Raw genomic sequence first — 13,629 nt, 5'->3', positions numbered from 1 at the left:
CTGTATCGTGGTTCATTTTTTTTTAAAAAACGTGTCTTTGTGGCGAACATTCATTTTTTTACGTTTCAAACAAAATTGCCTGGCCGCGCGAGAATTCCGGCCGTTTTGGGTTTTTGAATGATTTTGGCTGGGCGGTGCGCCAAAGAAATGCCATAGGAATATTATAGACAGTAGCTTTTTGCATTATATGCAAAGATAACATCAAAAAGACGAAAATGTTGATCTACTGCATGTTTTGCTTTTTTTTTTTATCCATTTCGATGAGATCGTGTTCCACCAATCGATATATCGTGACACCCCAAATCCATATACGTATGTACATACAGTCTGCTTTCAAAGTGCACTAATATTCAACTTTCATGCTCTATCTGACCTATGAATCTCTTCATGGTGAAAGAGTTACACAGTGACCAATTTAACACATGAAACAGTTCATGAAAAGATACCTGAACAAAGGTGCAGACATGCCACAAGACAGTAAATCCTCTTGAAGCAGGAATGCATCGTTCAGTCCGGAGTATTCCAGAAGAGTTGCGCTGCGATTAGTTCATCTCGGTGTCCGAGTTGCAGTAATTGGAATTCAGGAGCGCGCCTTAATCGTCAAGTTGGGATGAATCGGCAAGGAAAGATCCCACTCGAGACAAGATGACTTTCCTCCACTCCTCGTTTCCAAATGGCATTAACTTGACTACACCCATCGCCCGCGTCGCTGGAGGAGGAGATTTAAAAGCAATCTAGTTTTTTGCAAGTAGACTGCAGCGAGGAAAGGAGAGGAGAAAAGAGGAGAGGAGCTTTGCGTCTGCGTCGTCAGCGCGCACACGAGGAGCTCCCAACTCCAACTGCTGCTCACTGCTCAGGAAAAGAGACGCCACTCTTAACCACAGTCGGGCTACCGAGCGTTTGCTTCCCTCTCTGTATCGCTTTGGAATTCCAAAAGCTCCGACTATTGTGGCTGCGCATTTTCAAAGATTTTCCCGAAAGAATCAGTAAAGGCATCAGTCGTGCTGACACTAACAAGATGCGCGCTCAAAACAACAGCACAAATACGATGGCTGCCAATGACGGCGATAGACGTCCGACCCAGCGATGCAGCAGGGGCGTCACTAGCTTTTAAAAATTAGAGGGGCTTAGCCCCCAGGAGATGACCAGGATGTAAGTCAGCACTTCTCAAATAGTGGGGCGGGCGGGGGCGGGGCAAGGGGGGGGGGGGGGGCGCAGAGTGATGCTAGGGCTGGCGCTTGGACCTGGGGGAACATACCTTTTTTGCTGAACTAGAATAAAGTGTAATTGCACATCTGTTGAGTGGGTGGCAGTGGTGCTCTCATTTTCAGCATGTGCACAGTATTTTGTACCAAACAAGAGCTCACAGCAAAGAGCAATGAAGATATGAAAAGCTTAGACCAGGGGTGTCCAAACTTTTTGCAAAGGGGGCCAGATTTGGTGTGGTAAAAATGTGGGGAGGCCGACCTTGGCTGACGTCCTTTACGTAAAACAATATGTTTTATTTATATATATTTTTTTAGCAAGCCATTCTTTATGTCACATTTGCTTTATTATTTTTTTTAATTAATCATTTCAACAATCTCGCAACTAGCCTTTGTGGCGTACTCTTTCAAATCTCAGGCTCTTGCGAAATACTGCTGTTGTGAAATTAAACTAGCTTCAAGTTGCTTCAATTTATGGCTACGTATTTACCCTGTAATCTTGTCGTACATGTCAGCGTGTCTTGTTTGGTAATATCGCCTCACATTGGACTGTTAAAAGCAGCGACTGTCTCTTTGCAAATGAGACAGACACAGTTGTTGCGTATTTTAGAGAAAAAAATAGTCCAATTTCCACCTATCCTTGAAGCGTCGGCCGTCGCAGTCAACTTTTTTTTTTTTTTTTTTTTTTTTTTATGTTTATTGTCGCCATTTTAGAAAATTGGGAGTAAAGGGTCACACGGGGTAATGTTGCTTAGAGTGCTGCTGCCTTTTAGTGGGTAAATGAGGAGCAGCATTTAGTGTGTAAGCTACTTCATATGCTGGTAGCGGTACTGCTGAACAATTTATTAAGTCTGTGTGTGGGCCAGACGTTATGGATTTTAGGACAGAGGCTGGGGGCCAGATAAATTTGTCCACGGGCCGCATTTGGCCCCTGGGCCGGACTTTGGGCATGTCTGGCTTAGACAAAGAAATATGAAGAACCGTATGTAGCATTTGGCTTTTAGTACAGTGGGAGACAAGGAAAGACCAGTCTGTGTACTTTGTCTAAAAATGTTTGCAGCGGACAGCAGGAATTTTTTTGTTTTTGTTTTTTTCGGCTAAAAGGTGCCGAATATTGCCAACAATCATCTCGCTTTGTCAGTGTTCATCAGCTAACCAGCAAGCACTGTCAGCATCACATAAGGTGGCATACCAAGTTGCTGAATGCAAAATAACCCAACACCACAGCAAAGGAGCTGACACTGCCCCCAGCAAAAATAAAAACTGTCTCTGTCCAATGACACTGTCGTTTTTGCTCTATTAATTTTTGTTTTTTCAGTCTAATGGTTTGGCATATTGTCCTCTTGAGTTAATGTTGCTAATCAATTTGACTTTATGATTATTATTTTTTTTTTTTTCACTATCAAACGGTCAAAAAATGTATCTTGAGTCTATTTTTACAGTATGGATGTGTTCTTTTTTTAACACTTTATTTTTTTTTAATATTAAAAAGGACACAATGTTATGCAAAAGTGTACTTATAGTAAGATTTTTGTAAACAAATGATACTACGGTATATTTAGTGGCGGCAGACAGTTGGGGGGGTGGCGCGGAGTGTTTACGTCTTCCTATGGGGGGGCGTAACAGAAAATAATTGAGAAGCACTGATGTAAGTGAACGTAGCGTTTTATATACAGGGTGTCCATAAAGTCTCTTTACCATTTCAAAAAATTATTAAAAATGCCAATTAATTAGATATTTTATTCAGATTTGTTCTATTGTATTCAGCATTTATTGAAGCTTTTTTTTACCTCTTTTAATACACTTCTACATGGGCACCATTAGTTGCACGAAGCACATCAAGATGGTACTCAATTTCTTGTTCGTTGTAGCATAGCCTCATCAATTGTGGCAATGGCATCAGTAATGTCCCTTATCTTTGTTCGATACACAGTATCTTTAACATAGCCCCATAGAAAGAAGTCCATGGGAATGATATCTGGTGAACGTGGCGGCCAAGGAATTGGCCCATCCCTTCCAATCCATCGGTCTGGAAATGTTTGATTGAGGAACCTACGAACATGCAGCTCCCAATGTGGTGGCGCACCATCTTGCTGAAAAATGATGATTGGTTGAAGGTCATTCAGTTGTGGTGCCACATATTCAGTTAAAAGGTCAAGGTAAAGATTGAGTCATTTGTGCTTCGTGCAACTAATGGTGCCCATGTAGAAGTGTATTAAAAGAGGTTAAAAAAAAACAAAAAAAACTTCAATAAACGCTGAATACAATAGAACAAATCTGTGAAATATCTAATCAATTGCATTTTTAATACATTTTTGAAATGGTACAGAGACTTTATGGACACCGTGTATTGTGGCGATTGTTATGCGTTCCGCCCAAAATGCATAATGGGAAGTTGGGCAACCGTGACTGGGAGTCGCTGTTGCAAAAGTTTTTACATGTGCATTGTGTTCAATAAAGCGCGCTGTTTCTTGGAGTCATGTGGTCTATGGGGCACAAGAGCAGCTAGAGTGAAATAAAAGTTATCCTCCTGTCATTCTTCCTAACGTCGCTCGCCACAATATGTTTAATCATAGAAGCTAATGCCATGACTTTGGCTCACAACACAGTAATTGTTTGTTCCCAAATATTTGTAAATCGCACATATTACATTTTGGGCAAATATGTAGCAAAAGTGTCATTTCAAACCCTGAAAAATACTATTAATTTCTTGATGTCTAATTTCTTGAAGTAATATCTGGTTCAGGCTAATTTGCCATACACACACACGCACCAATATAGAGCCAATACATACATACTATATACATATATATGGCGGAAAACACAAAGTTGACTTGAAGTTCCGCTCTGAGACCCGCACTTTGGCCAAATTTCAAAATTGTCCGATATGCACGTGTGATACATCATTAGAAAGCTTAAAATCTCAATTTTCTGGGGGAGGAAACATTTTGAACAGGAGGGCATTTTTTAAACAGAATTTTTTTTTTATAAACAAAAAAACCCTATCTGTAGGTGAGAGCACACGAGAGCAGAATTACAGACGCTATGACTTTAACGAGATATGATCGCATACTTACCTTGTTTCGACCAAAAAACTCCAGGTAGCATGTATAACGGAGTGTCAAGACACAGGTGTGAATGGCCACAGCTGAATTTTGGGGGGGATTTTATGGGTGAAACATGTTATTATAACAAGGGTCGCGATGCAGAAATCGCAGACATCAAGGAGTGATCGAGTTAAGCGATAGTTCTGAGGTACTCTAGATATCCGTGACTTATTTACAGACACCATTTTTTTCATTGTGAGGTAATTTGTTTAAAAGTTTAAAAACTGCGAATGAATAATTTTTTAACGTCGTTTTTTTTTTTTAAACAAATATTAGACATCAATTAATGATTGTAAGCTAAAAATGACAGATATTTTAATTTTGTTTTATGGCTGGGTTGAAACAGCGCGACGGGGGTTTCCAGGGTAAAATGGACAAATTTTAAAAAGTTCGGGGGCTTCATGCGTCATGAATCTGCTATGGCCGCATATAGACATATTGTTCTGTCAAACGCAACAGTTCTTTTGGCTTAAAATACAGCAGTTTCTTTTAAAGACTAATGCAAGAGAACTGCTTTTTCAGTCTTGTCTGTGTTTTCCGACATATATACTGTATATGTAAATATATTTGTTTCAACCTAGCCATAAAAAGAAGGTAAGTAATTGTATTCATTCATCAAAATGTCTGTCATTTTTAGCTTAGAATCATTAATTGATGTCTAACATTTACCGTATTGGCCCGAATATAAGACTGTTTTTTGCATTGAAATAAGACAGAAAAAGTGGCGGTCGTCAAATATTCGGGGTCAAGACGTTATAACCATTCACGACGCTAGATGGCGCCAGATATCATTGAAGCGAATGCTAAACTTGACTCTCCAGGTCAAAGCGAACCTCTTATGGTCAATGCAGTTATTGCAATTATATATTGTCATAATCATTTGTTTCAGATGTACTGTAATTATTTTCTGTATAAAAATTAATTTGGTGTTCAAAAATTCTTGAAAAAGAAGGGGTCGTCTTATAATCAGGGCCGTCTTATATTCGGCCCAATACGGTAGTTTAAAAAAAAACAAAAAAAACTTGAAAATATTATTCACTCGCATATTTTAAACAAATGACGTCACAATGAAAAAAAATTGTGTCTGGAAATAAGTCACGGATATCTACCTCATAACTATCGCTTAATTGTATTTTTTTTTTGTTACTGTCACATTTTCCCCAATATTTTTAGATGATAAATAATCGATCCAAGCAAAGAAAAAAATGATAGAAAAGTTTAAAAGGGTAAATATATAAAAATGAAAATCTCGGCCACTCCTTGATGTCTGCGATTTTTGCATCGCGACCCTTGTTATATGACCATGTTTCACCCATAAAATCCCCCCAAATCCAGCTGTGGCCATTCACGGCTGTGTCTTGACACTCAGTGATACATGCTCCATGGAGTTTTGGGATTGAAAAGAGGTAAGTACGCGATAATACAGTATCTCGATAAAATCATGGCGTCTTTAATTATGCTCTCGCGTGCTCTCACCTCCAGTTAGGGTTTTGCTGTTAAATTTTTTTTGTTTGTTTTAATGATGTATCATGCATATCGGACAATTTTGAAAGTTGGCCAAATTGGGGTTCTCAGAGCGGAACTTCAAGTCAGAGCCGAGTGTTTTCCGCCATATACTAATGACCTACCATTAGTGTTAAAAAAGCAAAAATAGCATTGTACGCTGATGACTCAACCATTTATTCTTCACAAGCTACAGTTGAAGAACTTCAAAATGTTTTGAGGGAAAAGTTAAAAGTTCTACTTGATTGGGTTATGAGTAAAAAGTTTGTCTCAAATATTGACAAGACAAAAAGTATTGTCTTTGGAACCAAACATATGCTGTTCACTGAACTCCAACTACATCTGGTTGTCAAAGACACTAGTGTTGAACAGGTACAGATGACAAAACTTCTTGGTGTCAAGATTGACAACAAACTATCACGGTCAAAACATTCATACAGTAGTTCGCAGATTGGGGCAAAGTCTCTCAATGGTAAGAAGATGCTGCCACTCAACATGACAGCAGATGTGATAAAGACACTTGTGCTGTCGCAGTCAGATTACTGCTCTGAGATTTGGTCATGTGCTGCTATAACACATATAAAGACCTTACAAACTGTCCAAAATAGAGCAGCTCGATGTGCGCTTCGTTGTCCACTCAGGACTAATGTGAACTGGATGCACAACAGATTGTCTTGGCTAAAAGCAAGGGCGTAGATTTGGGCTCAACATTGGTAGGGACAATGTAACAGCATAACATGCTTGTTCACTTTTCGCTGGGGACGGGACAAAAATAATAAAGGCCAAACAGACTGGGTGAATGGGGGTCAGAGCTACATTTCTCGCGAATAGGAACCTAATTAATTGATAGGCTAAATGAGAAATGCAAAATAAATCTTTATTGACATATACTAACTGTCATATGTACTGGTTCTTTTTTTTTTTTTTTTTTTTTTTTTAAACCTGTCCTGTTCAGCTGTTTGACACAGAGAATGGAAGTCTAAGTGCCCGGATTCTGAACAGTTTTAATGTTTCACATGGAGAGTCTGACATACTGTACTCCCATTGTGATCATTCAAAATACCTTTTTATTATGACAAAGCAGCGAACAGGAAGGGATTATGGGGGGACAGAAGAAAAGAAATACAAGAGAAGAAGGAAAAGAAACACATACACAAACAACAACTAGAAATACATTGAACATCTAAACTAGTTACTAATATGCTGGTGCTATCGTCAGCGAGATGTATTTCCGGTTTACACCATGTGGGGACCTATTGGCCAGTGAAAGAGGAGAATGGGGGTGGGGGTGTCTATAAGCTAAGTGATTGAAAGGGGTAGAGTGTACACAAATCAGTTCTGTGATCTAGAACCCAGTAATCGTGTGAATCTCTTATGAGTGTAAGCCCGTTGGCGACCAACCCTACGCCGCCGCATCGCCAATCCCGGCACCGAGACCCCCAACCAGAGCATGCCCTACCATATGTACTGGTTCAGGCGATACATCGTTCGATTCAAACCTTTGTTTTCAAAAACTATTCAAGAAACATTTTGAAAACTTACAGAATAAATGTCTGGATTTTATTAGCAAATTTAAATTGCAACATTTGAACATAACTTGAATTATATTAACATACACAATAAATACAAACTTGTTAATAATCTCTTAACTAACTAGGGATGCAAAACAAACATTTGTCTTTTGACCACGCAACATTGTCAGCCTAAATAAAGAAATTAGATATAACTGATAAAAATGTCTTAGTCAGGGAATAAGAAACACAGATAAGAATGGAGCCTTCCTTCAGTAAAACACTACTGCTTTTTTCCACAGCCAAACTCAGCAAAAAATAAAAGCTCCTTTGGGCTGCTTTAAGACAACATAAATAAAATAAAAATGAAAATTGGGGAGAAGGGGGTAAACCTCGGTTCACTACATTTCTCACACTTTAATTAATGTTAGCAGTAGAACACACTTACAGGAGGACACTTCTCGCTAAGCAGCTTCCTACTCGTGTTTTGCAGGTCAGAAAATTCACACAATTTAATGTTATGCAAACTCTGATGCAGGTTGTGGCAAAATTTCAGTAGCATAATTAGTGGTGTCTTCCCCACCTCCACAACATTGACGTCTTTTTATATTGCTGCTGCTGGCTGAAAAAAAAAAAAAACTTTGAATATCCCTCCTCTTTGAAGGGTGTGGAGGAGTCGGCATGCTGTCGACATGTTGTATTTCCGTCAGGGCTGTGAGTGTGTGTGCGTGTGTGTGTGTGTGTGTGTGGGGGGGGGGGTCAAGTCATCAGTCAATCAAACGTGTGTTTGAGAGGAAAAATTGACAGGCATATTCAGCAAGTGAAAAAAGGGGTAAATGTAAGTCTTAACATAATGAAAATAATTCACTAAATAATGGTAGGGTCAATTTTATCCATACAACATATGGAAAGACAATCTAAATTTCGGACTTAATATCTGAAGTCATTATGTCATATAAATAAGGTTGCCTAAAAGTTGGTGGGAACAGTTTGTTCATCCTGAAAAGTTGCTAGTGTTATGTCCCTACCATCCCTATGCAAACCTATGCCCTTGGCTAAAAGTTAAAGATTTACGGCCTCTTTGCTCACTTTTACTAGAAATATTGTTACAACTAAATTACCAAATGTACTCTTCCAAAAGTTATACATATCTAAGCTCTGATGAACATTAATATGAAACCCGGCATGCCACGGAGGGTAGATTCAAACTACTTAACCCTTGGGCGTTATTTTATCTTGACTAAATTCTTGTGATTTTGTCCAAAAAATGGCTTTTCCTTTGAAGTGTGATAACTAAGTCATTTCTGAATATTTTTTCACTTTCAGCCACTCAAAATGTTCAGTGGCGTCAGACCTATCTACACATATAAAGTTTTTTATTTTTTTAAATTTTTCAATGCCCCCTATGGACAATAATAGCAGCATTATCCGAATAGCAAAACTAACTATGCTGTATATATATAAAAAACAAAAGTCTAATTTGAATATTCCATATCACATAGTTAGAGGCTTGAATAAGTCGTTAAGTCATAACAACCGATTTTTTTATGCATGCCCAGTTTTTACACATTTGCAGTTTTCTCATTTACACTAAACTCTTGTGATTTTGTCCAAAAAATGGCTTTTCCTTTGAAGTGTGATAACTAAGTCATTTCTGAATATTTTTTCACTTTCAACCACTCAAAATGTTCAGTGGCATCAGACCTATCTACACATATAAGGTTTTTTATTTTTTTATTTTTTTCAATGCCCCCTATGGACAATAATAGCAGCATTATCTGAATAGCAAAACTAACTATGCTGTATATATAAAAAAAACAAAAGTCTAATTTGAATATTCCATATCACATAGTTAGAGGCTTGAATAAGTCGTTAAGTCATAACAACCGATTTTTTTATGCATGCCCAGTTTTTACACATTTGCAGTTTTCTCATTTACACTAAACTCTTGTGATTTTGTCCAAAAAATGGCTTTTCCTTTGAAGTGTGATAACCAAGTCATTTCTGAATATTTTTTCACTTTCAACCACTCAAAATCTTCAGTGGCATCAGACCTATCTACACATATATAGTTTTTTATTTTTTTTTATTTTTCAATGCCCCCTATGGACAATAATAGTAGCATTATCCGAATAGCAAAACTAACTATGCTGTATATATATAAAAAACAAAAGTCTAATTTGAATATTCCATATCACATAGTTAGAGGCTTGAATAAGTCGTTAAGTCATAACAACCGATTTTTTTATGCATGCCCAGTTTTTACACATTTGCAGTTTTGTCATTTACACTAAACTCTTGTGATTTTGTCCAAAAAATGGCTTTTCCTTTGAAGTGTGATAACTAAGTCATTTCTGAATATTTTTTCACTTTCAACCACTCAAAATCTTCAGTGGCATCAGACCTATCTACACATATATAGTTTTTTATTTTTTTTTATTTTTCAATGCCCCCTATGGACAATAATAGCAGCATTATCCTAATAGTAAAACTAACTATGCTATATAGGCTATATATAAATCAAACTAAAATATTTTATATTACATAATTACATCATTGGATAAGTAAAAGTCGTAACAATAGATTTTTTTTTTTAGAACAAGACTGTGACAACGTGACAATAACTGATTTGATGATAGAATTTATGTTAACAATTTTACAAAGCATACATACAATATAACAGTTAACATAATAACAACATACACAATTCATGATGTGCACTTTGAGATTTGTTGTTCAAATGTAAAGTGCGTTATAAATAAAATGTATTATTATTTATTATTATGTTCGAAGCCCGAAGTGGCTTTGTGCAAAGGCCACATTGTTTGCGCTTGGACGGGGGTCCAGCTCGCTGCTCAACCAAGCCTTCGGCAGAAGGCGGTGGTTCCCGTTTTAGGACTTCTGGCCGAATTAGAGCCTTGCCAAGTTCCTCAAGAAATAGTCGGCGCTTGTAGCTTTTCTTCACGTTCCACTCAGGGTAGATCTCCGTGAACAGCACAAACGCGCTGCATGACGAAATGTCCGGCATGTGAAAAAACACACATTGGCCACCTGAGTGCGCGCCGGCGGCAGGAGTATGTGCCTCAGGCCTGCAAAGCACAAGCGCACGCAACAATAACAGCTTTGATCTTTGATCAGCTTTTACAAGACAAACCTTGATATGCAAAACATTTGCTTACTCACTCTCGTCATTACCTCGATCGCCGTCATTTTCGTCATGCGCCTGAACGTGGTCATGTCCGTGCCCCCGCCTTCTGCTCCCCGCTTTCATCTCGTTATGTTGTCAACTATTTCCTAATCCTCGTCATCAAAGCCGTCCTCCTCCGGCATCGAAAGTCCGGAAGAATTTGTTCAATGTCTTCTGGGCTCTCCAAAGAAGCGTCCGAACAAAGGTCGTCGTCGTCGGAATCAGGATTTTCTAACACCATTCGAATCGTGTCCTGCGGTGAAATACTTCTCGCCGCCATCGATCACAGTTGTGTTGGAAGAAATGCAAAATGGTGATCCTCGCGAGAACAGAGACTCCCAAAATGCCCAGAACCAATGAGAGTAAAGAAATTCAAACACCCAACCAATAAAAGTTTAAATTCAAACGACAACAATAAACACGTGGTTTTTTGTTTTGGTTTTTTTGCATTTCCGGGAAGTACCTTTTTATTGTCTTGTGCAAACGTGCAAAATTGCAAATACGCATGCCCAAATAGACTGAAAGTGAGCTCAGACAACATTGACACCATTTTTTTGGTAAAGCCAACCGTCTTTATTGCATTAATTTTTGACCGATCTGAAGCTAGCTTCGCAAGCAAATTCATGTATTGGCCTATGGCTCCATCTAGTGACTTCTGGGTGTCAACACAAAAATTTTTTTATCTGCATGTTTTTGACTCGCCAAAGAAGCGATTGCATCAATAATCACGGAAAATGCATTATAAAACATCAGGTTTACAGCATATTAAAAATCATGATTTATAATGGGAGTCAATGAGCCAAAAAATGGCAAAATAACAAGAGTTTAGTGCAAATCTTCCCAGCCTGTTTGCAATAAGTTAGAAATTGCCGGATGGTGCCATTTCGAACTTCTACATGATTTAGTATCCTGCAGGAAATATCAGCTCCCTAGTGTATTTTTTCATATGCTTTTTTTCCTTTTAAACACAGAAAAAAACGAAAAAAGCCAAAAAATGGACAAATAACACCCAGGGGTTAATGTGGAAATAAACGATGGAAAAAGTACAGTAATGTATGGAGCAATGTTTGGCTGGAACACTTTGCCAAGTGAAATCATTTCTGCAAACAGTAAAAAACAGTTTAAGTTCCTGCTGAAGAGGCGTTTTATTAGTAATGAATTATGAATTTGAAATACCGTAACTAACCACCACGAGCCTGAGAATCTCTATGAACGTGAGGAAAACGGCAAAGACCGGGTCCTTTCTGTACATGTACATGTATACATAAAATGGCGGAAAACACTCAGGTGACTTAAAACCCTCAATTTGGCCAAATTTCGAAATTGTCCGATATCCATGTGTGATAGATAATTGGAAAGCTTAAAATCTCAATTTTCTGGGGGAAGAACAATTTTGAACAGCAGGGTATTTTTAAAAAAAAAAATAATAATAAATTGAACAGCAAAACCCTATCTGGAGGTGAGAGCACGCGAGAGCAGAATTACAGACGCCATGACATTAACGAGATATTAATTCAAAATAATAATAATTCAAAACTATTAAAATTAACTAGTAAAATGAACGAGATATTATCGCATACTTACATCTTTTCGATCCAAAAACTCCATGTAGCACCGAATGTCAAGACACAGCTGTGAATGGCCACAGCCGGATTTTGGGGGGATTTTATGGATGAAACATGATCATATAACAAGGGTCGCGATGCAGAAATCGCAGACATCAAGGGGTGTTCGAGATTTTCCTTTTCATGTATTTACCCTTTTAAACATTTTTTTTTTTTCAATTTTTTCTTTGTTTGGATCGATTATTATCTGAAATATTGGGGAAAATGCGACAGTAATGAAAAAAATACAATTAAGTGATAGTTGAGGAAGATATCAGTGACGTTTTCCAGACGCTAATTTTTTCATTGTGACGTAATTTGTTTAAAAGTTTGAAATATGCGAATGAATAAATTTTTTAAAGTCTTTTTTTTTTTTTTTTTTTTTAAACTAAATATTAGACATCCATTAATGATTCTAAGCTAAACATGACAGACATTTCGAATAATAAATACTATTACTTACCATCTTTTTATGGCTAGGTTGAAACAAAAGTGGTTGCACGATGTCTGTAAACAGGGGTTTCCAAGGTAAAACTGACAAATTTAAAAAGTTTGGTGGCTTAATGCACCATGAAGCTGCTATTGCAGTATACAGACATATTGTTGTATCAAACACAACAGTTCTTTTGGCTTAAAATACAGCAGTTTCTTTTAAAGAGGGGTGCAAGAGCAGAAACTGCTTTTTCAGCCTTGTCTGTGTTTTCTGCCACATGCATGTGGTACATAGGTATGTATATGCAGAGGCGTAGCAAGGGTCCCCGGGGGCCCAAGGCAACAAGCAACATGGGGCCCTTCAAGCGTGTGCAAGTAAGAGGGACAGTTGGACTTGGAGCAATACAATATTTAATGAAAGTATAATAACGCCTTGGTCTCATAAAGCGCTTTTTAGCACACTCAAAGTGCCTGGCTTCTACTACATTAGGACATAAAACTACAGTAACATAGTTCACTCACCGCTCTCTTGCTTCCTTTTCCTCTCTTCTGCTTTTTTTCTCCTTTCTTTTGTCGCTTCCAGAAGAATAACTTCTCTTCATTTTGGATATACACTAATTTAAAAAAAAAAAAAAGCCAAATCACCGCTCACTCTCACTCTGAGTCACGTGAAGGAGGGTAGCGGAGTGTAGAACGAGTGAAGGGGTCCCTTCAGGGAACTCAGACACAAGGCTTTTTGCACTGTCGCACTTGTCGCTGCGACAGTGCAGTAAAGCTGCGTGTGCTAAATCTCTTGGCCCTCTGGGGGCCCCTGCTGGCTGGGGGCCCTAGGCAATTGCCTGGTTTCCCTAATGGGACGCGACGCCTCTGTGTATATGGATATATGTATGTAATGTCTATGTACTATATATGCATTTATATGTAGATGTGTGTGTGAGCGTGTGTGGAAAGGGAGTGGGTTGGTTTGGGTGGATGGGGATTTTATTTGTTTATCATTATTATTATTTTTTTGTAAGCGTTTTTGTTGGTGAGATGAGCACTGGTGTAAATGTTTTGCACAGAGCCGGTTGAATTGACTTC

At 38.2% G+C, this 13,629-nt stretch overlaps 1 protein-coding gene across 5 annotated transcripts in view; it reads right to left on the bottom strand.

Moving 5' to 3' along the window:
* The window catches only part of LOC130906265 (roundabout homolog 1-like), a 192,989-nt gene that overhangs the window by 147,071 nt on the left and 32,289 nt on the right, over positions 1-13,629 (bottom strand). The window contains exon 1 of one of the 5 annotated variants that reach the window (XM_057820396.1): positions 447-1,034. The exons of the other annotated variants lie outside the window; for them this stretch is intronic. Coding sequence (XP_057676379.1) covers positions 447-504 — 58 coding nt within the window. The 5' untranslated portion in view covers positions 505-1,034. Of the gene's footprint in view, positions 1-446; positions 1,035-13,629 lie in introns of those variants that run through there. 5 annotated transcript variants of the gene reach the window in all.

The sequence above is a fragment of the Corythoichthys intestinalis genome, chromosome 18, assembly GCF_030265065.1.
Source record: "Corythoichthys intestinalis isolate RoL2023-P3 chromosome 18, ASM3026506v1, whole genome shotgun sequence".
NCBI classification, from domain to species: Eukaryota; Metazoa; Chordata; class Actinopteri; order Syngnathiformes; family Syngnathidae; genus Corythoichthys; species Corythoichthys intestinalis.
The sequence above is the reverse complement of the archived record's forward strand: the minus strand, read 5'-3'. Positions and strand labels throughout refer to the sequence as shown.